General features: G+C 42.7%; 1 protein-coding gene across 1 annotated transcript in view; it reads left to right on the top strand.

The window, feature by feature from the left end:
* LOC126249038 (tyrosine-protein phosphatase 69D) overlaps positions 1-27108 on the top strand; it is a 388523-nt gene that overhangs the window by 166018 nt on the left and 195397 nt on the right. Inside the window, exons 10-11 of the mRNA XM_049950657.1 lie at positions 8716-8837; positions 25661-26001. Coding sequence (XP_049806614.1) covers positions 8716-8837; positions 25661-26001 — 463 coding nt within the window. The remainder of the gene's footprint in view (positions 1-8715; positions 8838-25660; positions 26002-27108) is intronic.

Consider the following 27108-nt stretch of genomic DNA (forward strand, 5'->3'; position numbering starts at 1 on the left):
CTGTTGAATCTACCCCATACGGTAACATTAATGTGATGGTTTAGCAGGTGACTACAACAATAGTTTCTGTGGCAGAAAACGCAATCCCTCACTCTTTAGGGTGCCCGAGGCGTAAGACAGTCCCTTGGTGGTCGCCGGAAGTCGCTGAAGCACTTAAGGAGTGATGATGAGCTCTACAGTGGCATAAGCGGCACCCTTCCTTGGAGCACCTCATAGCCTTTAAATGGCTCTGTGCCCGTGTTCGCCAACTTATCAAACGACAGAAGCAGGAGTGTTGGGAGAGGTACGTCTCAACCATTGTGTGCCATACGTCACCTTCCAAGTCTGGGCAAAGATCAAACGTCATTAGGTACCAGGCCCCAGCAGGTGTCCCCAGTGTTAGCATAAATGGCATGTTATCTACTGACACAAACGCGATTGCCATCACTTTGCTCGAGCCTCTGTGTTGGAGAATTACCCCCCAGCCTTTCGCACACTGAAATGGCAGCTGGAAGGGAACGTCCTCTCATTCACTACATACTACAGTGAATCCTATAATGCCCCATTTACAGAGCGGGAACTCCTCAGTGCCCTTGCATATTGCCCCGACACAGCTCCTGGGCCCGATCGAATCAACTGCCAGATGAATAAACATCTCATATCTGACTACAAACGACATCTCCTCGTCATCTTCAACCGGATCTGTTGCCATGGCATCTTCCCATTGCAATGGCGGGAGAGCACAATCATTCTGGTGCTCAAACCTGGTCAAAACCCACTTGATGTGGATAAGTACTGGCCCATCAGCCTCACCAACTTTCTTTGTAAGCTACTGGAACATATGGTATGTCGGCGGTTGGATTGGTTCCTGGAGTCACGTGGCCTGCTGGCTCCATGTCAGGGCGGCTTCCGCCAGGGTCGCTCTGTCACTAATAATCTTGTGTCCATTGACTCTGCCATCCAAAGAGCCTTTTCCAAATGGCAACACCTGGTTGCCGTCTTTTTTGACTTCCGTAAAGCATACGTCATGACCTGGTGACGTAATATCCTTGCCACATTGTACGAGTGGCGTCTCCGGGGCCTGCTCCCGATTTTTATCTGAAACTTCCTGTCGCTCCATACTTTCCGTGTCCAAGTTGGTTCCTCCCATAGTTCCACCCATATCCAGGAGAATGGAGCCCTGCAGGGCCTTGTTTTAAGTGTCTCTCTATTTGTAGTGGCCATTAGCTGCAGCTGTCGGGCCCTCCATCTCACCTTCTCTGTATGCAGATGACTTCTGTATTTTGTACTGCTGCTCCAGTACTGGTTTTGCTGAGCGGCACCTACAAGGAGCCATCCACAAGGTGCAGTCATGGGCTCTAGCCCATGGCGTCCAGTTTTCAGCTGCAAAGTCGTGTGTCGTGCAATTCTGTCGGCTTCATACCGTTCATCCGCAATCAGCACTTTACCTTAATGACGATCCACCCACTGTAGTGGAGACATATCGATTTCTAGGACTGGTTTTCGATGCTCGGTTGACTTGGCTCCCTCATCTTTGTCAGCTTAAGAAGAAGTGTTGGCAGCACCTCAATGCCCTCCGTTGCCTGAGCAACACCAATTGGGGTGCAGATCGCTCTACACTGCTGCGCTTCTAGAGAGCCCTTGTCCAATCCCGAATTGACTATGGGAGTGTGGTTTATGGTTCGGCAGCGCCCTCAGCATTGCATTTACTCGACCCTGTGCACCACTGCGGGGTTCGACTAGCGACAGGATCTTTTAGGTCGAGTCCAGTGACCAGCATACTTGTGGAGGCTGGGGTCCCTCCATTGCAGATCAGTCGTGCACAGCTACTCACCAATTATGCAGCGCACGTTGGTAGTTCCCCTGAGCATCTGAATTACTGTCTCCTTTTCCCACCCGCGGTAGTCTATCTCCCGCATCAGCAGCGCAGGTCGGGGCTAACGATTGCGGTTCGCGTGCAGTCCCTTCTCTCCAAACTGGAGTCCTTCCCTTTACCACCTCTACTTGCGGTCCATTCATGTATGCCTCCATGGTGTACGCCTCGGCCGCAGCTTCGTCTGGACGTTTCACATGGCTCTAAGGACTCCATTAACCCTGTGGCTCTCTGCTGTCACTTCCTCTTGATTCTTGACATGTTCCGGGGCTCTGAAGTGGTTTACACCGATAGCTCAATGGCTGATGGTCGCATTGGCTTTGCCTGCATTCACTGCAGCCATATTGAACAGCATTCCTTACTCGATGGCTGCAATGTATTCACTGCATAGCTGGTGGCCATTTCTCATGCACTTCAGTATCTCCGTTCACACCGTGGAGAGTCTTTTCTTTTATGTACTGACTCCTTGAGCAGCCTGAAAACTGTCGACCAGTGCTACCCTGGTCATCCTTTGGTAACATCCATCCAGGAGTCCATCTATGCCCTGGAACGGTCCAGTAGTTCAGTGGTGTTCATCTGCACCCCTGGTCACATCGGAATGCCAGGAAATGAACTTGCTGACAGGCTGGCCAAACAGGCTACAAGGAAACCACTTCTGGAGATGGGCATCCCCGCAACTGACTTGCATTCGTTATTTCGCCACAAGGTTTTTCAGCTTTGGGAGATGGAATGGCAAAATCTCAGTATGCACAACAAACTTAGAGCCATTAAGGGGACCATGAATGTGTGGAAGTCCTCGATGAGGGCGTCTTGTGGGGACTCTGTGATTCTCTGCAGGCTCCGCATTGGCTATGCATGGGCCACCCACAGCTACCTCCTGCGCCGTGAAGATCCACCTCAGTGTAGGTACAGCACCCGGTTGACAGTGGCCCATATTCTTATGCTATGTCCTTCTTTGGCTGCCCTGCGACTTCTTCTTCAGTTGCCAGACTTTTTATCATTGATTTTAGCAGACGACACTTCATTGGCTGATTTGGTTGTGCGTTTCATCCGTGAGGGTGGTTTTTATCATTCTATCTGAGTTTTAGTGCATGTACTTTGTCCCACTGTGTCCTCCACCCTAGTGCTTTTGGGGTAGAGGTTTTCATATGTTGCAGGGTTGCTGGCTTTTCCTTTTTATTTTCATGGTCGGCCAGCCACTGTAATCTGCTTACTTGTTTTACTCTCTTGTAACTGTTTCTTGCATCTCTCTGTTGTTCTCTTGTCCTCTGTTGTTCCTTTCTGTGTTTGTTGCCTTTCCTTCATTCTTGTGGTTGTTAGTTTCTTTCCGTTTTGTGTTATGTGTCTCGTTTATTTTATTCTCACACTTGTGGCATTGTTTTATTAGGAACAAGGGACTGATGACCTCGTAGTTTGGTCCCTTTCCCTCTCTTTTAAGCCTTTCAACCATCCCAGAACCTCTCTCCCCAGAGTCTCTCTCTCTCTCTCTCTCTCTCTCTCTCTCTCTCTCTCTCTCTCTCTCTCTCTCTCTCTCTCCTCACCCCTACCCCTACCCCTACCCCTACCCCTACCCACACTCCTACCTTCTACAACCTTTTTAAATCCATAAACCCAACCACCCAGGACACTTCATTGTGGCCAGCTACTACTGTGCCCCTACTGAGAGACACTCTGCTCTTGTAGACAAACACTTTCAGCCTACTTACCCGCAACCTACTCTCCTATGTAAAAGATATCAACCATTTCGTCCACTGACCCTCCACAGCTGTTCCTTTACTACACCGTGCCCTGCTTGTCACTGTTGATGCCACCTCCCTTTGTGCAAGCATCCCTACTATCTGTGGCCTAGCCACTATTGATCAGTAGTTTTCCTGCCACCCGACAGATTCCAAACCCACATCTTCCTTCCTGGTCATCATGACCAACTACATTCCCACCCACAATTACTCCCCCTTTGAAGGGGTATGGCAGTGTGGCACCATCCTGTGACTATGTATTCATGGGCCATCTAGAGGAGTCCTTCCTAACCTCCCAGAGTCCCAAACCTCTCATCTGGTTCAGATTCATTGATGACATCTTCGCCACAAATTCCTCGAGAACCTCTGCACCACCTTCCTCATTCGCTTTCCCTAGTCTTCCTCAACCCAACAACCACCTTCCTTGATGTTGACCTCCACCTCAAAGACAGTTTCATTTGTACCTCTATCCATATCAAATCTACCAGCCACCAGAAATACCTCCACTTCGACAGCTACCACCCATTCCATACCAAAAAGTCCCTTCCACACAGTGTAACATCTGTAGTGATGAGCAGTCAATCTTGAAGTATACCAAGAGTCTCACTGAGGCCTTCACACTCCGTAATTATCCTCCCAACCTTGTGCAGAAACAGATCTCTCCAGTCACCCACTACGTCCCAGTGTCCCACTGTCCAGACACAGAGCAGCGGTCCCCTTGTGACTCAGTACCGTCCAGGACTGGAACAACTGAATCATATTCTCCGCCATGGTTTCCACTACCTCTCATCTTGCCCTTGAACGAGGAATGTCCTTTCCACTATCCTTCCCACCTCTCCCATAGCGGTATTCTGCTGCCCACCGAATGTACAGATATACTCACTCATCCCTACACAACTCGTGATCCCAACCCCTTGCTCATGGCATATATCCCTCTAATAGATGCAGCTGCAAGATCTGTCCCATACATCCTCCCACCACCACCACCACCACCACCACCACCACCACCTACTACTCCACTCCGCTCACAGGCATCATCTCTCCTATCAATGGCAGGGCTACCTCTGAGACCAGTCATGCGATTTGCAAGCGAAGCTGCAACCAGTATTCTACATTCTACATGGCCATGACAGTCAACAAGCTGTCTGTCCACATGAATGGCCACCGACGAACTGTGGCCAAGAAACAGCTAGACCACCCAGTTGCTGAGCACACTGTGCAACACTAAATTCTTCATTTTAATGACTGCTTCACAGCCGGTGTGGATCTTTCCTATCAACTCCAGCTTTTCTGAACTGCACAGGTGGGAATTCGTGGTGCAATATATCCTACATTCCCTTAACCCTCCTGGCCTCAAGTCTGCAGCTCGTGGTCACATTCTCGCTTCCCGAGCACGGGGTCCCAGGTTCAATTCCTGGTGGGGTCAGATATTTTCACCGCCTCAAGATGACTGGGTGTTTGTGTTGTCCTTATCATTTCATCATCATTCATGAAAGTGACGAGATTGGACTGAGCAAAGAATGGGAATTTGTACAGGCGCTGATGACCGCACAGTTCAGTACCCCACAAAGCTATCATCATCATCCTGGCCTCAACCTTCATTAGTCATTGTCCTTCACCCACCTATCTTCGTCTCTGTTCCCATTCCAGCACAACACAGCCCTATATTCCGCCAGTGCATCCACAGTCTTTTTACTTCTCCCCCCCCCCACTCCCCCCTCTCCCTCCCCTCTGCTACTTGTGTAACCTCCCAACTGCACCTAGCTTCCCTACCCTTTCTCCATCTTGTCTCTGTTTGCTCTCACAAGCAGCACTTCACTGTCACCCAGATATACCGTGCTATCCCCGCCCCAGCCTCCTCCTTATCCCACCACCCAGAGTTGCTGGGTTGCTCACAGTCTGGCCTCGGCAGCCAGAGACAGTGGTCATGTGTGTGTGACCTGCATTTGCATGAATATGTGTGTATGTTGCCTAATTCAGGAGGAAGCCTTCTGGTCGAAAGCTTACTTGTTTAATAGTCTTTTGCGCTGTGCGTGTCTGTGACTCAACATCTCCGCTATTTGGTGAGTAGCAATCCATCCTTTTCACAGTATTGGCATTACATCCTGGATTTTCCATTGGTTTTACATTTGTTGGATTTGAACTAAAAGTTCTCAACTCATTATTTAAGTAATTTGTTACTAACTTGATACCTCTTTGACCAAACACAAGTACTCCCCTACCGTTTTATAGCATGTTTGCCTTTGATGACAATCGTCCCTGTTACAGCATGATGGTTGCTAATTGCCTATATTGATGACTCACTTGAAAAAAATGGGGTTGTTTGTAAGGTAGAAGGTGCAAAATATTATTTAAATATTTGTTCTATCAGACTAGTTGTTAACGGCAGTTGTCTGACAATGTGTTCAGTGCTACATTCCAAGACTGTCAGCCATCACAGCTGATAAGATATGCATAATTTTCCAAGATGATGTATAGCAGATAAAGTGACTTAATAATGCCAACGTATAATACTACTTTTCTGCTGAATTCATTTTGTAGGATCAAGTAGGTAAAAAGATGAGGGCTAGTAGAAATCCTTAGGTAACAGAAGCGATATTGAATTTAATTGATGAAAGGAGAAAATATAAAAATTCGGTAAATGAAGCAGGCAGAAAGGAATACAAATGTCTTAAAAATAAGATCGACAGGAAGTGCAAAATGGCTAAGCAGGGATGGCTAGAGGACAAATGTAAGGCTTTAGAGGCGTATATCATTAGGGGTAAGATATTTATTACCCACTGGAAAATTAAAGAGACCTTTGGAGAAAAGAGATCCACTTGTATGAATATCAAGAGCTCAGATGGAAAACCAGTTATAAGCAAAGAAGGGAAAGCAGAAAGGTGGAAGGAGTATATACACTCCTGGAAATGGAAAAAAGAACACGTTGACACCGGTGTGTCAGACCCACCATACTTGGTCCGGACACTGCGAGAGGGCTGTACAAGCAATGATCACACGCACGGCACAGCGGACACACCAGGAACCGCGGTGTTGGCCGTCGAATGGCGCTAGCTGCGCAGCATTTGTGCACCGCCACCGTCAGTGTCAGCCAGTTTGCCGTGGCATACGGAGCTCCATCGCAGTCTTTAACACTGGTAGCATGCCGCGACAGCGTTGACGTGAACCGTATGTGCAGTTGACGGACTTTGAGCGAGGGCATATAGTGGGCATGCGGGAGGCCGGGTGGACGTACCGCCGAATTGCTCAACACGTGGGGCGTGAGGTCTCCACAGTACATCGATGTTGTCGCCAGTGGTCGGCGGAAGGTGCACGTGCCCGTCGACCTGGAACCGGACCGCAGCGACGCACGGATGCACGCCAAGACCGTAGGATCCTACGCAGTGCCGTAGGGGACCGCACCGCCACTTCCCAGCAAGTTAGGGACACTGTTGCTCCTGGGGTATCGGCGAGGACCATTCGCAACCGTCTCCATGAAGCTGGGCTACGGTCCCGCACACCGTTAGGCCGTCTTCCGCTCACGCCCCAACATCGTGCAGCCCGCCTCCAGTGGTGTCGCGACAGGCGTGAATGGAGGCACGAATGGAGACGTGTCGTCTTCAGCGATGAGAGTCGCTTCTGCCTTGGTGCCAATGATGGTCGTATGCGTGTTTGGCGCCATGCAGGTGAGCGCCACAATCAGGACTGCATACGACCGAGGCACACAGGGCCAACACCCGGCATCATGGTGTGGGGAGCGATCTCCTACACTGGCCGTACACCACTGGTGATCGTCGAGGGGACACTGAATAGTGCACGGTACATCCAAACCGTCATCGAACCCATCGTTCTACCATTCCTAGACCGGCAAGGGAACTTGCTGTTCCAACAGGACAATGCACGTCCGCATGTATCCCGTGCCACCCAACGTGCTCTAGAAGGTGTAAGTCAACTACCCTGGCCAGCAAGATCTCCGGATCTGTCCCCCATTGAGCATGTTTGGGACTGGATGAAGCGTCGTCTCACGCGGTCTGCACGTCCAGCACGAACGCTGGTCCAACTGAGGCGCCAGGTGGAAATGGCATGGCAAGCCGTTCCACAGGACTACATCCAGCATCTCTACGATCGTCTCCATGGGAGTATAGCAGCCTGCATTGCTGCGAAAGGTGGATATACACTGTACTAGTGCCGACATTGTGCATGCTCTGTTGCCTGTGTCTATGTGCCTGTGGTTCTGTCAGTGTGATCATGTGATGTATCTGACCCCAGGAATGTGTCAATAAAGTTTCCCCTTCCTGGGACAATGAATTCACGGTGTTCTTATTTCAATTTCCAGGAGTGTAGAAGGGTCTATACAAGGACGATGTGCTTGAGGGCAATATTATGGAAATGGAAAAGGATGAAATGATGAAGATGAAATGGGAGCTACAATACTGTGTGACAGAGAAATGAAAGACCTAAGTCGAAACGTGGCCCCGGGAGTAGACAACATTCCATTTACCTTAGGAGAGCCAGCCCTGGCAAAACTCTACCATCTGGTGAGCAAGATGTATCAGACAGACGAAATACCCTCAGACTTCAAGAAGAATACAGAAGGCCAAGAGATGAATACACTAAGCAGATTCAGAAGGATGTAGGTTGCAGTAGTTACTTGGAGATGAAGAAGCTTGCACAGGAGAGAGTAGAATGGAGAGCTGCATTAAACCAGTCTCTAGGCTGAAGACTACAACAACAGCAACAGCAACAACTGTAAACACTCCACTTCAATTGGAATCCTAATATGTCTCATCTATTTACATTCTACTTGTTGCAGAAATTTGCCTTCATTTTGTGTATGTGTATGTGTGCGGGAGGGGGTGTACTGCTATTTAGTAATAGTCTGGAGTGGAGTTATTTGGTGTCAACAAGACACAGCAATGTAAAATAGATCAACTTGGTGTGAAAGTAATTGTTGTGACATGAAACAACAGTTGCTAAGAATATTACAGCAGTGCTGCTGTCTTTCATAATTTAAAAATTATGTTAATTGAGAATTTAAACAGTGTTCATTAATTGGCTGTTAATGGACATTGTTACATTTTCATAGAGTAACAGTTAGTATCACTATGCTGTTTATCCTATAAGTGTAATTGTTTTCTCTTCATGCAGTTTCTGGTCCACCAGCGAACGTGACAGTGACATGTCAAAACAGTGGTATACAGGGTGGAAGTGTTATATCGGTCAGCTGGGCTTCACCACAAAATCCAAATGGGAAAATAAGTTACTATAATGTAAGTATTTAAGAAAATATTTTCAGTAAATCTGAATTAAAAGAGGTTTGCTTAATCAGTATTTTCAGTTGAATGTAATACATATGTCATTCTTAAAACACTGAATGTAGCCTATGCAGATTTCCAAGGAGCAAGTGTGTGTGTGTGTGTGTGTGTGTGTGTGTGTGTGTGTGTGTGTGTGTGTCTGTGTGTGTGTGTTTTTTTTTTTTTTGCCTGCTTGTTGTTGGTGGGGGGGGGGGGAGAGGAGGTGTTCAGTGTTTTAGGTGTATGTTCATATGCACTCTGTATTGGCTTCATAAATGGGAAATATTATTTAAATAATAAGTTGTCCACTATATGCAAAATCAAAATTTGTCTGAGACAACAAATAAGTTACATGAAATTAAACTTCTAGCCTGTCATCTCAGTGGTTGCTAGTAATTTCCCTAGAGGAAATGTGGTGCATATGTAACACTAGGATGTGCTTAGCAATAGATCACTGTCATATTATTATTACCACTAACTCTGAGTGATGAAGAGTAGCTTCAACAAGTGCCTCAGTAATGTCGTTCAAACACAGTGTACCGTACGGTGGCTTACATAAGCAGTTACTCACAGACCATAAGTGAAGACAGCAACAATGTCAAGGGATTAGTTCTTACTGAGTGCAGTACTGAGTTAATTGCAAGAAACAGTTCAGTTCATTATAGCAGACACTACATCTGATGTTAGGCAAATGCTGTGCCACAAGAAGCAGTTGAGGCTATAGCATGCAAAAGAATGTATACACAAGCAGACTATGATGTTGATGACTGAGACAACAGACACACCAGGAATAGCAGCAATGATTTCTGCATCAACAATAGAGGGGCATCCACTAGCAGTTGATTATTTCTTTCATCAGCAAACCTGCTGCAGCTGTGTCATATGCACATATACCTGAGAATGAAACATGTATTGTGATTTCCCAATGAAGGGAACTGAACCTATTGACATGTAAATGTATAATGTATGCACTACAAAAAGCAACACAGAGTGTGTAACAACGCCCACTATAAACGTAAAATCTTCAAAACTCTCAGAAATTGTAGAGTCAGGCACACTTAAAGAAGTAATGAAATACAATGCCTGACAAAAAAGTGAATCGCCCAGGAGACATGAATAGATGTCATGTAACTTCGTATTTGTACGCACCATTGGAAGACTTCCTATTTCTGTGACAGGTAGAATGGTACACTAGTGTTGTTATCAGACTGGGGAGGGTATATAAGTGGCACTAACTGAGACAGGTGTTGAAAGATTACTGTGAAGGACACAGAGATGCCACATACTCATGCCGAAACAGAATTATCTGCACCTGTGAGAGTTTGAAAATATGCGACATTGGCCAGCTGATCAAATCTTGCAATATCCAGATTTGTGGGGCATTTGGATATGGCAGGGGCCAAGTGTTGTGCTGCTTGGGAATGTTGGGGTAGGCACACCTGTTTATCAAGGTTCCAGTTGACCATATCTGATCGCCACTCACTTCCACACATGGCTACATTCCATACAAATACTTTCTGGAAAGACTTCCTGACACTTAAATCTATACCCGATTTTTAACAAATTTCTCTTCTTCAGAAGCACTTTCCTCACCATAGCCAGTCTACATTTTATATTCACTCTATTCCGCCCATCGGCAGTTATTTTGCTCCCCAAATAACAAAACTCATTTACTACTTTTAAGTTTCTCATTTCATAATCTAATTCCCTCAGCATCACTTAATTTAATACTAATACATTCCATTATCCTCGTTTTGCTTTTGTTGATGTTCATCTTATATCCTCCTTTCAAGATACTGTCCATTCCATTCAGCTGCTCTTCCAGGTCCTTTGCTGACTCTGACAGAATTACAGTGTCATCGGCAAACTCAGTTTTTATTTCTTCTCCATGGATTTTAATTCCTACTCCAAATTTTTCTTTTGTTTCCTTTAGAGCTTGCTCAATATACCGGCTGAATAACATCTGGGATAGGCTACAACCCTGTCTCACTCCCTTTGCAACCACTGCTTCCCTTTCATGCCCATCAACTCTGACAGCCATCTGCTTTCTGTACAAATTGTAAATAGCCTTTCGCTCCCTGTATTTTAACCTGCCATCTTCGTGTCAACATTGTCAAAAGCTTTCTCTAAGAGTACAAATGCTAGAAACGTAGGTTTGCTGCTGGAAGAATTTTGTCATGGCTGGCTGTCCCAAGGCTACCAGTAGTTCTAATGGAATATTGTCTACTCCCGGGGCTTTGTTTTGACTTAGGTCTTTCAGTGCTCTGTAAAATTGTTCATGCAGTATCATATCTCCCATTTCATCTTCAACTACGTTCTCTTCCATTTTCATAATATTGTCCTCGAGTATATTGCTCTTGTATAGACTCTCAGTATACTCCTTCCATCTTTTTATCTTCCCTTCCTTGCTAAGGACTGGATTTCAATCTGAGCTCTTTGTATCCATGCAAGTGGTTCTCCTTTCTCCAAAGATCTCTTTAATTTTCCTGCAGGCAGTACCTATCTTACGCCTAGTGATATATGCTTCTACATCCTTACATTTGTCCTCTAGTCATCCTTACTTAGCCATTTTGCACTTCCTGTCTGCCTCATTTTTGAAATGTTTGTATTCCTTTTTGTCTGCTTCATTTACTGCATTTTTTACATTTTCTTCTTTCATCAATTACATTCAATATCCCTTCTGTTACCCAAGATTTCTACTAGCCATCGAATCCACTGAGCACATTGTAACCCCTTCACCGTTGCACTTGCCATCTGACAACAAGTAAAGGACTCCATGCAACATTCTGTGTCATCCAGCACCATTGGCCAGAGACTAGCAACAGCCAGATGGCCATGGCACCTCTCTAAACGCAGCTATCTGTGTTAATGGCAGCCTAGATATGGGATAGTAATTTCCTACTCTGGCTGTTGCTAGTCCTTCGCCAATGGTGCTGAAAAACAGCACGCAGGTCATGAATCCATTACCTTCAGGCTGTAATATGTAATAAACTCTTAGCAAGAAACTAGTATGATATAAATAATTAAATTTTCAATTAGTTTGTTTATAAGGGATGCTACTCACTTTTTATTAGCAGAATACAAGAAACTGCACAATTATATTCCTCTTCATGAATTACAAATAATTTCCATTCTTCACACTTTCAAAAAAAAAGTAATGTACTGCTTTTTTTGGTAATTACTATCAAACTGCTTCAGGCACAATCCAAAGATCTCTAAAGTGATTTGTCTGCCTTTTTGTTTAGCTGTTGTTTATTATTCTGCTGGTAATTAATACTTTTGAAATAATAGAATGATAGCCTGCTAGTGAGAGATGCTTTTATATGAAAAACCAACTAAATTCTCTGTTTAGTTTTTCTGATATTAATAACAGAAGTTTATCATTTTGGTGTGCTACTTCCGAGTGCAGCAGCCAATTGCGGAGGAGGACCATAATTTAGGTGGTCTTTCTCACGACCGTACTGAACAAACCATCTGTTATCAGTACCTCACACCACATTGTCGTCTTCCTACTACTGCCTTCTCAGCTGCTGTAAGAAGAGATTCTTGTATCCGAATATGATGGCTATAAAGCCAGAAATATTACATAGTGTACATCAATGAGAGAAGGTGCAGTTTACCACAAAGATTACTAATGCAAAAATACTAGAGTGAAACACTAACTCACTCACTGGGCAATATTGCATGTAGTTCTGACTGGTCATACAGAACAACAAGACAAAGAAAATACCAGGCATAGGGAGGAAAATAAAAGTAAGACAGGGCAGACATTTGATTAGTGTGACAGCCACTGTTCAACTTTTTCAGACAGTTGCTTCAGAACCAAAGATCAAAACAACGCAGCATGCAAGGCAGCACACTATTCTTCAGATGTAAAGACAAGAAAGGTGCAAGACTACACATACATATTTCATGGAGCTAATTGCATGAAAGAGTGAAAAGGTAAAAACTAAGAAAATAAATATGGCAAACGATGTACTCATAATGAAAGCAGAAATAGAAAAGATAGGAGTTAGCTTATTCGGAACACGGAACTAAATAGAGACATGATGTGAGAGCCATGTAGGAAATAGAGGCTGCTATTGGTAGTACCTTTATGGTACTTGAACCCTGCAGGGAATAGTTTATCAATGGGTTATCAGAATATCTGGAGGAGGAATGGCAGCCCATTCTTCCTCAAGAGCTGAAACCAGATAAGATAGCCGGCCGGAGTGGCCGACCGGTTCTAGGCGCTATAGTCTGGAACCGCACGACCGCTACGGTTGCAGGTTCGAATCCTGCCTTGGGCATGGATGTGTGTGATGTCCTTAGGTTAGTTAGGTTTAAGTAGCTCTAAGTTCTAGGGGACTGATGACCTCAGAAGTTAAGTCCCATAGTGCTCAGAGCCATTTTTGAACCAGATAAGATAATAACATTGATCCACAAACCATTACCTCACAGATGCTGCTTTATGGCAGGTTGCGTTGTCATGCTCATAAAATCAGTCCTTGCCCCCAAACTGTTGCTCTACTACACTGAAGAGCCAAAGAAACTGGTACTTCTACCTAATATTGTGTAGGGCCCCAATTAGCACGCAGAAGTGCCACAACGTGCCATGGCATGGACTCCACTAATGTCTGAAGTAGTGCTGGAGGGAAATGACACCATGAATCCTGCAATGCTGTCCATAAATCCGTAAGAGTACAAAGGGGGTGGAGATCTCTTCTGAACAGCATGTTGCACGGCATCCCAGATATGCTCAATAATGTTCATGTCTGGGGAGTTTGGTGGCCAGTGAAAGTGTTTAAACTCAGAAGAGTGCTTCTGGAGCCACTCTGTAGCAATTCTGGATGTGTGGGGTGTCACATTGTCCTTTTGGAATTGCCCAAGTCCGTAGGAATGCACAATGGACATGAATGGATGCAGGTGATCAGAAAGAATGCTTACGTACGTGTCTTCTGTCAGAATTGTACCTAGACGTAACCCAGGTCCCATATCACTCCAACTGCACATGCCCAACAACATTACAGAGCCTCTACCAGCTTGAACAGTCCCCTGCTGACATGCAAGGTCCATGGATTCATGAGATTGTCTCAACATCCATACACGTCCATCCGCTCGATACAATTTAAAACAAGATTCGTCTGACCAGGCAACATGTTTCCAGTCATCAGCAGTCCAAGGTCGGTGTTGATGGGCCCAAGCGAGGCATAAAGCTTCGTGTCATGCCTTTGGATACGAAAGCCCATATTGATGAGGTTTCGTTGAATGGTTCGCACTCTGACACTTGTTGTGACCCAGTATTGACATCTGCAGCAATTTGTGGAAGGGTTGCACTTCTGTCACACTGAACAATTCTCTTCGGTCATCATTGGTCCCATCCTTGCAGGATCTTTTTCTCGCTGCAGCGATGTCAGAGACCTGATGTTTTACCAGTTTCCTGATATTCACGGTACAATCATGAAATGGTTGGATAGGAATATCTCCACTTCATGACTACCTCGAAGATTGTGTGTCCCATCGCTCGTGCGTCAAATATAACACAACGTTCAAACTCACTTATATCTTGATAACCTGCCAATGTAGTAGCAGTAACTGATTTAACAACTGCACCAGACACTTATCTTGTATAGGCATTGCCGACCGTAGCACTGTATTTTGCCTGTTTGCATATTTCTGTATTTGAATACGAATGCCTATACCAGTTTCTTTGGTGCTTCAGTGTATATGCAGGACACAATGCCATAAAATGTGTTCATATCCTTCTACTTTTAGTGTTTTGTTAAATGCAACAAGAGAACCACACCCTAATCATGCAAAACACCCCTATACTGTAACACCTCCTCTTTACTTCTCTGTTGGCACTACACATGATGGCAGGTAGCATTTTCCAGGCATTCACCAAACCCAAACCCAAATCCCAAACCCAAACCTTTCCATCAGATTGCTACAGGGAATAGAGTGATTCGTCACACGTTTCCAGTCATCCAGCGCCCAGTGCTGTTGCTCTTTACACCGCCTCAGTCATCACTTAGCACTGACTACAGAAGTGTGTGGCCTATGAGGAGCTGCTCGACCCTTATACTGTATTCTTTCTAACTCTGTACACACAGCCATTGTGCTAGCTGAACGACTAGTAGCACTTCGGAACTCGAGTGATTTCTTCTGCTGATTTCATGTGATTCTTTTGCAGCAACCCTGTGCATTGCTGGACAGTCCCTGTCAATCAGCATGTGATGTCTGCCTGGCCTTGGATTAGCTGTGAATATTCTAGCATGTTTCCACATCAGAATCGTATCACCAACAGTTGACTAGGACAGCCTTAGGAAGGCTGAAACATCAATGGTGGTTTTGTTATTCAGTGATATCCAATGACAAGTTCATGTTCAGTGTCACTAAGCTCTCCTGACTGACCCACTCTTCTATTACCGCTTCTCTAATGACAACACAATATTCCCCACCTCATTTTACATTACCGGGTCCACCTCTCATCACATCTATAATCTGTCCAAAATTACTGTAGCATTGACAGCAATGCCATAAGCGGTAGGGGGGAAACCCGTGTGGCAGGACCAGCCCATTTTCCGCCAATACCACGCTACCTTCAGCTACAGCAAATCCCTGAAGTTGCCAAGCCTTTACCCCACACAACACTTCCTGCCTGCAGTGGGTTTCAGTTGCAGCTAACTTGCTGTCCTGTGTGATTGTTGTGCCCTGTGACTTTTTGTGTGTTCATTTTTACGGTTGTAGGAGTCTTCACTGTTATTTGTTGTTATCATTGTTCATTGTTACCGTTATTTGTTGTTTGGTACTCAGTGATGTCAGCGGGAATTTCATTGAAAGTTATAAGTGGGAAAGTTCGTTGTCATTCTCTTGACTAGGGAATTGCCATACGAGGGCAATCAATAGAAATGATTTGCATGATACGTGCCTACTTTGAGAATTAAAACATTAATAGTGGCTCTTTGCTCTCCATTACCAAAGTGATTGGCAGAACTGCTGCAGCTTTGAATATGAACAAAAACACTGGTATGAAGATTGGGAAGGAAATGTTCGACAAAGAAAAGGGAACTGAAGAACCATCAAAACTTATAACCCCTTGGAAAAAATGTCATATGGATCAGCGGATTACCACTGTCGATTCATTTGCAGAGGATGCGATTCATTGCCATGTTCATGATAACTATCACAGGAAGGAACATCCAATGTCCAGAAAGTTACTAGTCACACTTGAAGAATCAGGACTTTCTCAAAGCAGTCGTACATCCTCGTCCAAAGTTTTACGCAACCTTGGATTTCACTATGGATATTTCTGTGATGGAGAGGGAGGATATAGCTGCATGCTGATTTTTAAGGGACATCCATAGTATAAATATCGATGAAGTGAAGTGGTGTGGCTTGACAAAACATGTCAATTGTAGTCACATTGTCAAGCAGGGCTGCACAGACGACACAGCAGAAGGAACAATAGTAATGCTTTTTAGCAAGAGTGGCAGACTACTACTTAATGCAGGCACCTTGCATGATTTTCTCACAATCAGTCTCATGCTTTCTAAATCAAAGAAAGCAGGAGATTATCACGAAGAAATGAACCATGTTACATTTACAAAGTGGTTTGAAGATTTGCTAGCACCAAATCTTGAAAAACGGTCAGCAATTGTACTAGATAATGCTCCTTACCATTCAGTTGTTGTTGACAAGGCACCTACCATGGCAAACTGAAAGGAGGAAATGATTGATTGGCTTCAGCATCATAACATTGATGTAAGTGATGACCTCAAAAAGGTGGAGATTATGGAACAAATACCTCTCCATAAGACACAATTCCCTCTATACGAAATTGATGAACTGGCAAAAAAACATTGGCATACAGTTGTTAGGCTATCACCATACCACTGCCGTTCCAACCCAATAGAGTTAACATGGACCCAGATTAAAGGTCCCGTTGCCAGGAAGAATAATAAATTTACCCTTGCTGCAGTTGAAGCACTCACAAGAGAAGCTGAAGACTGGAAGAGAGCCATCAAACATGTGCAGAACACCATGGAAAGGGCATGGCAAAATGAAGCTCTTTTGGAAAATTCATTAGAGGAGATGATAATTTCACTAAACCACAACACTGACAGTGACACTGACACTTCAAGAATATGTCATAGAGATGAAAGCGACATGGGTGGAGTTTCTCCATTATCCTCATAAGAATGGTGCACAGGTGGACACAGCTACCTGTTTGGTGTGCGCAGCTTACATCTGTAAGTGCCTACATAACAAGATTATATCATCTGAAATTTCAATAATAAGGCATTAATAGCAACTAATTTCAAAGAAAGTTCATCTCAGGCATTCAGTACACATCACACAAAATAAATATTACTGTTTACAATATAACTGCTGAAATACAGGGGCCCTGTTATTTGTATTGTTTTTGTTCTTTCTAAACAATAGAGGTTGGCCTATTTAATATACATTTTCCCACCGTGATAAACACATTTAATCTTATTTTTGGTTGCATTAGAATTAAGTAGGTGGATCCCAAAAATTAATAACAGTTTCATTGCAAACCTATAGCTATCTGTTTCCCGTGTCAAAACTGTATGGGCGCCTGATTAGTAGTTGATGTGCGAGTGGACCATTGTGCGTCATATTTAACTCCAATTATTTTGCATTAGAGATCTCTGACAGTGTTCTTGTTTTGAACATACGAAAGTCTGATGCATTCTTAAGATTTCATTCACTTAATGTATTCATCTAACTTCAACAACAAAAAGAGTTCCCCGCATTTTGAAAATTCAGAAACATCATGAGAGAACGTACTTTCGTAAACTGTCCTGGTATCATCTTAATCAATTGTTGCCACAGATAAAACTAAAATCAAAACATAGTGTAACTCTTTCAGAACACATTGATGAAAGTTCCATATTTATAAAGTGAATAATTTGCCTGTTTGAGCGAGTTGAATTAAATGTTAGATTACAGTGTGTTCCATGTGGGATGTAGCAACTCTGTTCCATATCTCCACATGCTCCTCCTGAAGTGTCAATCCTAAAGTAATTTTGCACAGACTATAGTGGTCAATTCTGCATTACATACGTTGTTCATATACTTTCAATCAGTTAGTGTAAATGATATTCCAGTAACTATGCCAGAAAGTGAACTCATGTAGCCAATATACAAACAGAACTTTGAGGGAACTACAGATAAGAACCAATTCTTAGAAGAAACAAAAGCCACATTTAAAACTGTTCAGAGAGAAAGACTGACGGTAGATTGTGCTGGAATTAAATGAAAAAGTCAGACCATAGATAGTTATACGGAAAAGAATGTACATTCAGTTTCTGTCAATTACTATGATGGATTATCTTGCAGTCACCAAATCGCACAACTGCCAGGAGTACAGTCATTTTGCAACGTTTTGTAAGGAATACGGACCAGTTTCATCCATTCTGGAGAATCAGGCAATCTAGAGGAGGATTGCAAAAACAGTAAGCAATGTGCGAAAAGGAACAAATAATGCAGCTAGTGATACAAAGACCAGGTGTTCTTCGAAGGGGGCAATGAGAGGAACTGAATATGGATTCTAAACATGTAAGTAATCTCCTAATTTACAACACAGGAAAACTGGAGAATAATGACACATGGAATACTGTCCAAGAAGAAATACAGAAAACAGCTTAATTCAGCAAGCTAAAAAATTACTTGTTACCTTTGTAAGAAGCAAAAGCCTTTGTTGGAAAGTAAACAGTATGCAGAAATTAAAAAAGATATTGGTCCAGTGTGAAACATGAAACAAAAAGAGTTACAGCCACACCAGAAAGCACACCAATTTCTAGAGAAGGAAGCCCCAAAGTGTGACGTACTGTAAGATTCGGAATGAGTTAAAAGTCCATTTATGATCAGATGCTACCACCAGAGATTGAAGGGAGAAACAAAAAAAAGAAGAAAGTTTAATCTGTTCTGTCCAGTCAAAGAACAATATAAAGAACTATGACAGAAAATACGAGTTGAAAAACAGGAGTCAAGGCATACATTAAAGATCAGTTTGTAACTTTATATTAAAAAAAGGGGGGAGGGGCAAAGACACTAGATTATTTATTTTAAATTCTCAAGCCAAAACATGTGAAAAGCTCCTATGCAGCGACCTCAGGACACAAACGTGGTTGGCATGAGCCCCATGCAGTACAGTTTCAGAACAGGGATATCCACTTAATATGTTTTGAATCATGCACCACAGATGACAAATAGCTCGTAGATATAGGGTGTCCCAGGAGGAGTGGTCGGTATTGAAGGATATGATAGGAATGATATTTTGAAGCAAAAACACCTCATATGGACATATGTCCTACTCCAAATCATTTCCGAGAAAGAACACGTTTCGTGTTGATAGATCCAGTCATTTTAGAAGCGCTTGTGATAGGACAGAAAAACTTGCATTATTTGAAAAGTTTGTTTGTTCAACACTTTGAAAACGTTTCTTTGGCCATGGGGACTGTAGTGTACTGCCAACATGATGAAGCCCATCCACGTTTTACCAGACATATGAGGGAACGTCTCAACCACACTTACCGTAATCGCTGGATTGGTACTTGTAACACAATTAACTCCCCGCCATGATTGACAGCCCCTGCACCATTAGATTTTTGTATATGGGGTTGAAGTCTGAGATATAAATATGATATGTGAATATGTGAGATTAACTGCTTGGTCGCATCATGGAGGCTACTGCCCTCACCAGGGAATGAGCAGAGGCACTCAGACAAGCAACACATGTTCTCCTAAGAGGCACCAAGGGCTCTGTACAGGTCCTTACATGTAGCTGAGAGCTTTGGTATGGTGTCATAGAGTCACAGCTGAAACAGACTCAAAATAGAAGAAGCACTAGAGGATAGATTGCCTATGCTTTTGATCTGGTAATAATAGATGTTGCGAACACTGGGGCAAAATTAGAACAGAAGAAAAGTTCAGAAAAACACTAAATGATTGATGCACAAAGGAAATTACTGATAGTAGTACACAGAACAGTTTATAGTTTGTGAGATGGAACATTTCGAGAGCAAAGAACCCCACAATCAGAATAAATGACCAGCTAGTGAAGAGAGAAGAAATGTGTCGATATCTTGGTGTAAATACCAACAAGAAACAGAAAGATGTAACACATGTCTTCACCATGTATTACATATTAAGTGATATATTTTTCACTTAAGTATGATGATGATTTAAAAAATTACTGCCTTCTCACATCTACAGTGAGCTTCGCATTAAGATGCAAGGAATTTGGGTCCAGGAAAATCTTTTTGAAGTCACTGCTAGCCATGTGATAAGATATTTTATTGTCCAGACAGCACTCTGAAGCTAGATTAATAACCAAATTATTACAGAATGTTTTCCACAGGGATTAATGTTCCTAGAGAATGTCATGAAAAGATTACCCCAACAAAATGCTGCATGTACCTTCTTGTGTTTTTCCAGCAGTGGTGCTACAACTGTTTGTCCTATGAGGTAGAAAATGTCTCTCATCATAGAAAAGTTCCTGTCACCAGTGAGAAGTAATCCAGCTTCAGTTCTGTTGAGCTGATTAAAAATTATTTCTGTTGATACACTATAGTGAGAATGGATGCAGACATAATCCATCAACTTCAAAGTCCCATATGCAGTAAGGTTATCAGAGCTGTTATGTTAGGCACTAATCTCTCTATCCCACTGTTTTTTAATCTCTTTGTCAGCAGCACAATGGTTGGATGTTACACAGTATCGTATTTGACGCCCACCATGTACATCAGTGGCACATGGAGCTCCAGAGTTTTTGTGATGGTCACTGTTCATAAGCTCTCAAGCAGAAGGCACTAATTACTGGCAGTTCACTCGGAGAGCCTCAGTGCTTAATTTATGCATTGCATATTCTTTAGTTGATTGCATGTTTCTGTGTTGAGTTAAACAGCAAAATAATTTTGGTTGTGCTTAATGATACACACTGGTCATTAAAATTGCTACACCACGAAGATGACATGCTACAGACGCGAAATTTAACCGACAGGAAGAAGATGCTGTGATATGCAAATGATTAGCTTTTCAGAGCATTCACACAAGTTTGGCGCTGGTGGCGACACCTACAATGTGCTGATATGAGGAAAGTTTCCAACCGATTTCTCATACACAAACAGCAGTTGACCGGCGTTGCCTGGTGAAATGTTGTTGTGATGCCTCGTGTAAGGAGGAGAAAAGCGTACCATCACGTTTCCGACTTTGATAAAGGTCAGATTGTAGCCTATCGCGATTGCCGTTTATCGTATCGCGACATTGCTGCTCGCATTGGTCGAGATCCAATGACTGTTAGCAGAATATGGAATCGGTGGGTTCAGGAGGGCAATACAGAACGCCGTGCTGGATCCCAACGGCCTCGTATCACTAGCAGTCAAGATGACAGGCATCTTATCCACATGACTGTAACGGATCGTGTAGCCATGCTTCGATCCGTGAGTCAACAGATGGGGACGTTTGCAAGACAACAACCATCTGCATGAACAGTTTGACGACGTTTGCAGCAGCATGGACTACCAGCTCAGAGACCATGGCTGCGGTTACGCTTGACGCTGCATCACGGACAGGAGCGCCTGCGATGGTGTACTCATCGACAAACCTGGGTGCACGAATGGCAAAACGTCTTTTTTTTTTTTTTTTTTTTTTTTTTTTTTTTTTTTTTTTTTTTTTTCCCCCCCGGATGAATCCAGGTTCTGTTTACAGCATCATGATGATCGCATCCGTGCTTGGCAACATCGTGGTGAACGCACATTGGAAGCGTGTTTTCGCAATCGCCACACTGGTGTATCACCTGGTGTGATGGTATGGGGTGCCATTGGTGGCTCGTCCCGGTCACCTCTTGTTTGCATTGACGGCACTTTGAGCAGTGGTCGTTACATTTCAGATGTGCTACGACATGTGGCTCTACCCTTCATTCGATCCCTGCGAAACCCTACATTTCAGCAGGATAATACACGACCGCATGTTGCAGGTCTTGTACGGGCCTTTCTGGATACAGAAAATGTTCGACTGCTGCCCTGGCCAGCACATTCTCCAGATCTCTCACAAATTGAAAATGTCTGGTCAATGTTGGCCGAGCAACTGGCTCGTCACAATACGCCAATACTCTTGATGAATTGTGGTATCGTGTTGAAGCTTCATGGGCAGCTGTACCTGTACACACCATCCAAGCTCTGTTTGACTGAATGCCCAGGCGTATCAAAGCCGTTATTACGGCCAGAGATGATTGTTCTCAGTACTGATTTCTCAGGATCTATGCACCCAAACTGCATGAAAATGTAATCACATGTCAGTTCTAGTATAATATATTTGTCCAATGAATACCCGTTTATCATCTGCATTTCTTCTTGGTGTAGCTATTTTAATGGCCAGTAGTGTATTAATTTCTGAATTCATGCTCAGCTCCAGAGATCTCTTTGGGCAATGTAGCAAATAACACAAGACAGTAACATGTGACTTAAGGCTAACTGAATACTTATACCAAATAAGTGAGTAGGTTTGAGGTATTACCTCCCACTGAAATTAAGACAGACCCAGCAGGGATTGTCTGTTCTGCTCCAGTAGCAGCCGCCTCTTCTTCAAGGTCTGGGCAGACATGGAGGGGGAGGGGAAGGGGATTGCTGGATGTGTGTAACTTTAACATAAGTTGTGTGATTATACTTGGCAAAAGAGTTGTAGGAGGTTCAAAAAGTTAATGTGCACATGATGTGTAGATTGGAAGGAATATTGCAGATGGCAGAGGAAGCACCTCTGGGAGCAATCAAAAGTATTGTTTGCAGTCAGCTGCAGATTGTCATTCATTCTATCAGCAATGACTGAAATCTTGAGACGTTAGACAATTCTTAGTTATTTCCTGAGACTGATGGAAATGGTGAAGACAAGAAGCCTCACTAATTAAGTTTGACATGAACTGTCAGTTTACAGCAATATTCGGAGGGTTGACTACTGTCTAACCTCTCACTGAGTGGAAGGTCTGAACTGGAGGCCTCATCAGTTCTACATTGAGCTTGACTGCTGATTCCTTGCGTGCAATGAAGAACTGATACTAATAGAATTGCTCTGGGTAGTTCACATGTGTCTTTGGTTAGGCAAAACTCCAAAACCTGGCGAAGGAGACACTGGTTATGGAACTGATTTGATAAAAATATGTCAAATGAAAATATTGAAATAGCAGTTTTTAACTGCCAAAGAATTTGCCGCAGATTTCCAGAACTCGTGCCTTTCCAAAAAAGCAATTAGCCTCACATAATAATCAGAGGATCTGAGCTTATGTTGAAATAAAAGTTAGACAGTAGGTAAAGTTTCAGTGACATGTAAAACGTATCAAAAAGATAGATTACACCTCCGAGAAAATTGAAGGTCATAGCAACAGGCAGCAGAAGCATTAGATCTAAAAAAGGTCCAAAATTAGTACAGCTGCAAATTTTAATGCAGCATAGTTACCAGTGGCGACAGAGTTAAATTAATAAGTGGATGTTTCCACTGGTTGTCATACTGACATACTTTTAGAGGTACACCCTATTCGGCAGCATAGAAATATCCTGATCTTATGGTGGCGTAGTGGTGTGCAACTAAGATGGTGGCTCCATGATGAGTTCTGTATGGAGAGAGATGGAGAACGCTTTGTGTTGTCACCAATGTGCACTCTCTCTCTGTCCCAAGCTACCCCCTTCATCCATTGCTTACTTTGGTAACGGACAACGTGGGGTAAGTGTCACACTGGACCAGAATTTCTACTTCTGAATCTCACTGCAAACATTTACACACTTGGGAAACTATCACCATCTCTTCTTAAAGTAATACCTGTCGTGCTTGCTTTATGCCATCCATAGTGAACCCTACAGTGGCTAAACTCCTTCAGCATACGTTAACTAACATGAAAATCAATACTGAAAATTGTATATGCATACTACAGACATGTTAAAAGCATGCTATTGGCTGAAGCATCACGTGATACACTGCAGCTTACCGTGTATACTGCCCCATGATCCACTTTCTTATTTGCTTACAACTTTAGTAGGAGGTGACTTTAATTTACCTAGTACCGACTAGGGAAAACTGCAGATGTACTATTGATGCAAACATAGTTTGGTGAAGTAATACTAAAAATGTTATCATCAAACTGATTTGACCAACTAGTCCAACACACATGCAAGAGAGATTTTGGACCTGTTGGCTACAAATAGACCTAAAATTTTTGAGAGAGTTATCATAGAGACGAGGATAAGCAATCAACCATGTTGCTATTACAGACAATGGTCAGCAAAGGCAAGAAGTTCATCAAGAAAGCAAGGAGAGTATTTGTGTTTGAGAGAAAAGATAGTCACTAAAGTGTACATAACAGGTTACATAGTAAACATTGGAAGATGTGTCATTAAAGTCCACACACAGTAAAAATGTTGCTTTAAATACATACATACCAGGAAGGTAATAAAAGATTGCATAGGGCTCAACTTAGTTTAATGGTTCCATTTGAAGAATATTGCATTACAAAAACAGAAATTGTTACTCTCTTCCTACATTGGGTAGTTAGTTTAAATACAGAAAACTTGCTGGAAACTTGCATGTCCAGAAGGTGATCTATGCATGAAGCCTGCAACAATGTCCCAGTCAGATTCTGACAAAAGATTTATCAGAAAATTGTAGGAAGCTGTGCTCATACCTTACATCAATCATTTGATTGAAACATTCCTTATAGTCTCTAGTAGACAAGTGTGCTGTTAAAACTAAAGAAAATAGGCAGAAAGCTGAAATATTAAATTCTGCATTTAAAAATGCATTCTATCTAGTGTACTAGTGCTTAACTGCCACACACAGTCATTAATGGTTGGCAAGGAAATAAGCACACCCAGTATTAAAAAACAGGTAAAAGTACTCAAAGTGAACAAGACATTAGGCTTTATTGGAATTAATACTATTTTTTACAATGAATACGCTTTGGATTTAGTGTATATACTAATTCATATTTATTGAGATCTCTTACATGTGAGTAGTAACTCCATCCACAGGCCTTGGTAGGCCCATCGGTACTTACTGAGCATCATGACATCCTCTGCCAGTGGCATCATTGGATGCGGTATGGAGTGGTGTGGGGTCAGCACACAACTCACCTGGACACTGTCAGTTTTCAGCACCTGGAGCCACTACTATTGGGTCCAGTAGCTCCTCAGTTGACCTCATGAGGCTGAGTGCACTTTGCTTCAGCCCTCCCACCAAGTAAATATTCCTAGCAGTACCAGGAACAGACTGTGGGGCCTCCGCATGGCAGTCAACTGAGCTGACCACTCTGCTATGGAGGCAGAATTTACATGTGAATAAAATGTATAGTTAGATGGTAATGCAAGAAATCTTGTTATCTTTCTGTTGAGGTAGCACTGTGTTGAGATGGCAGGTGGTATACAAATATTTGCATAGATGGACTTCAGCAAGTTTGTTCTTTGTTCCAATTATAACTACTCACAAATTATAATTTTTTTACAGCATTTAACATGAAATGGAAATTACACACACTGGATGTGTCATGTTGAGCAAGAAGTGCTGCCATTGAAGGTAGTATTAATGGATTGAGCTGTCACAGTATTAGTAAGCATGTGGTTTTCAAAAGAAGCAAACTATTGAGAAAAAAATGGAGTGTGATTATGACCTTATTTTTATCCTTAAACTATTTAACTCCTGTGGAGTGATCTTTGTTGTTGATTGTAGCTGTGAAGTTGTTGATTGTGATTTGGGGGATCGACATATTAATCTGTTTCATGATATGTGACAATGACATTTTTGTTCTTTAGGTTTCCATTGAAGGCACAGCAATGTTTAAGAATGAAAATGGTGTTATTGAAACACTTGATTGGAAACGGCGTGTTCGTACTGTTGATGGGAAAGTGTTTACTACTCGTTTTGATAACAATGTTCCCCCAAATACAAACTTTACTGTGCGTGTATCGGCTGTCACACGCATTCGCACTGTGGGCGAAATGGCTGTAGCTCATTGCCATACACCTCCTACAGTACCTGACCGAGATAAATTGGCACATTTTGTTTGGGACAAAGTGCAAGAACAAGGTCGTTGGTTGTTCAAACTATCAATGTCCCGAATATCAGAAAGAAATGGACCCATATGTTGCTATAGGTGAGTTGTTTCAGTAGCATCAGCTATTTCATTATTAGATGTGAATTAATATATGCAACATACACTTTTTCTCTAAATTGTGGTAGTGGTAGTGACAACACAAGTATGGAGATACATGGTTATGTTCAATTTATACATGCATGCATTGTGAATGATTCGGAGTAGGAAAGGTATGAGTAAGAAATCTTCCCAGTTCTTCATAATTGTTTGTGAAATTCATCCAAAGCATATATGTGTGTGAGTATAATTGTACAAGATGACTGCAGCTATTCATTAAATAGTCATTCAGACTAGATAGAGGATTTCATACACACACATTTTTTCCTTTCTTCTGCATGTGAAGAGCAGGCAAGATAATTGAGAGCAATAGTTGTCTTAGAATGGACATTCTGGAGAGACTGTGAATACAAGCCCTCTCATTATTTTTCATACTGTTTCACATTTCAACCATTACAATACAGATTTTAAAGGAAGACACACATTCTTTGGTAGTTCACTGAAGTGATTCATTATTTTAAGAGCAGTTTTCCATGTGAAACATTGCATGTTAGTTGTATTCTCATCAGAATCCTTTATCTGTTAATATTCTTACACTGAATGAGAAAACATGCATATCTTTTTGTGATTTATCTATACGGGCATGCTAAGGATCCTACAAAATCAAACATTAGTCTGATAGGTGGTCACACTTGACTTTCTTAGTGACACTCTTTTTAAATGAGCTGCACGTCCTCAGAATTTTACTGTTTGGCACGTGCCTTTTTCACTATGTAGCCGCAGTGCTAATGTAGTTGAAAATTATTTGAGTTCTATGTTTTGATTAATGTAACATTCACCTTTACTTTTGCCTCTACCACTAGTTAAAAAGATATATTTGAGTTTATGTTATATTTTAGTATGGGCTATTCCATGTCAGCTCAGCAAAAAAAAGGCTGTTTCTCACCCACCCTTTCGTATTGGGATGAAACTTGACTTATTTGTTCTCCATACATAAATAAGTCACTATACCAAATTTTTTGAAATCTCCAATTTTAAATAGCATTTGAGATTTGGAAGTTTCTACATATTTAATGCTGTGATTGCACAAAATTACTCTTACTAGTTTTC

Source organism: Schistocerca nitens, chromosome 3, assembly GCF_023898315.1.
Source record: "Schistocerca nitens isolate TAMUIC-IGC-003100 chromosome 3, iqSchNite1.1, whole genome shotgun sequence".
NCBI classification, from domain to species: domain Eukaryota; kingdom Metazoa; phylum Arthropoda; class Insecta; order Orthoptera; family Acrididae; genus Schistocerca; species Schistocerca nitens.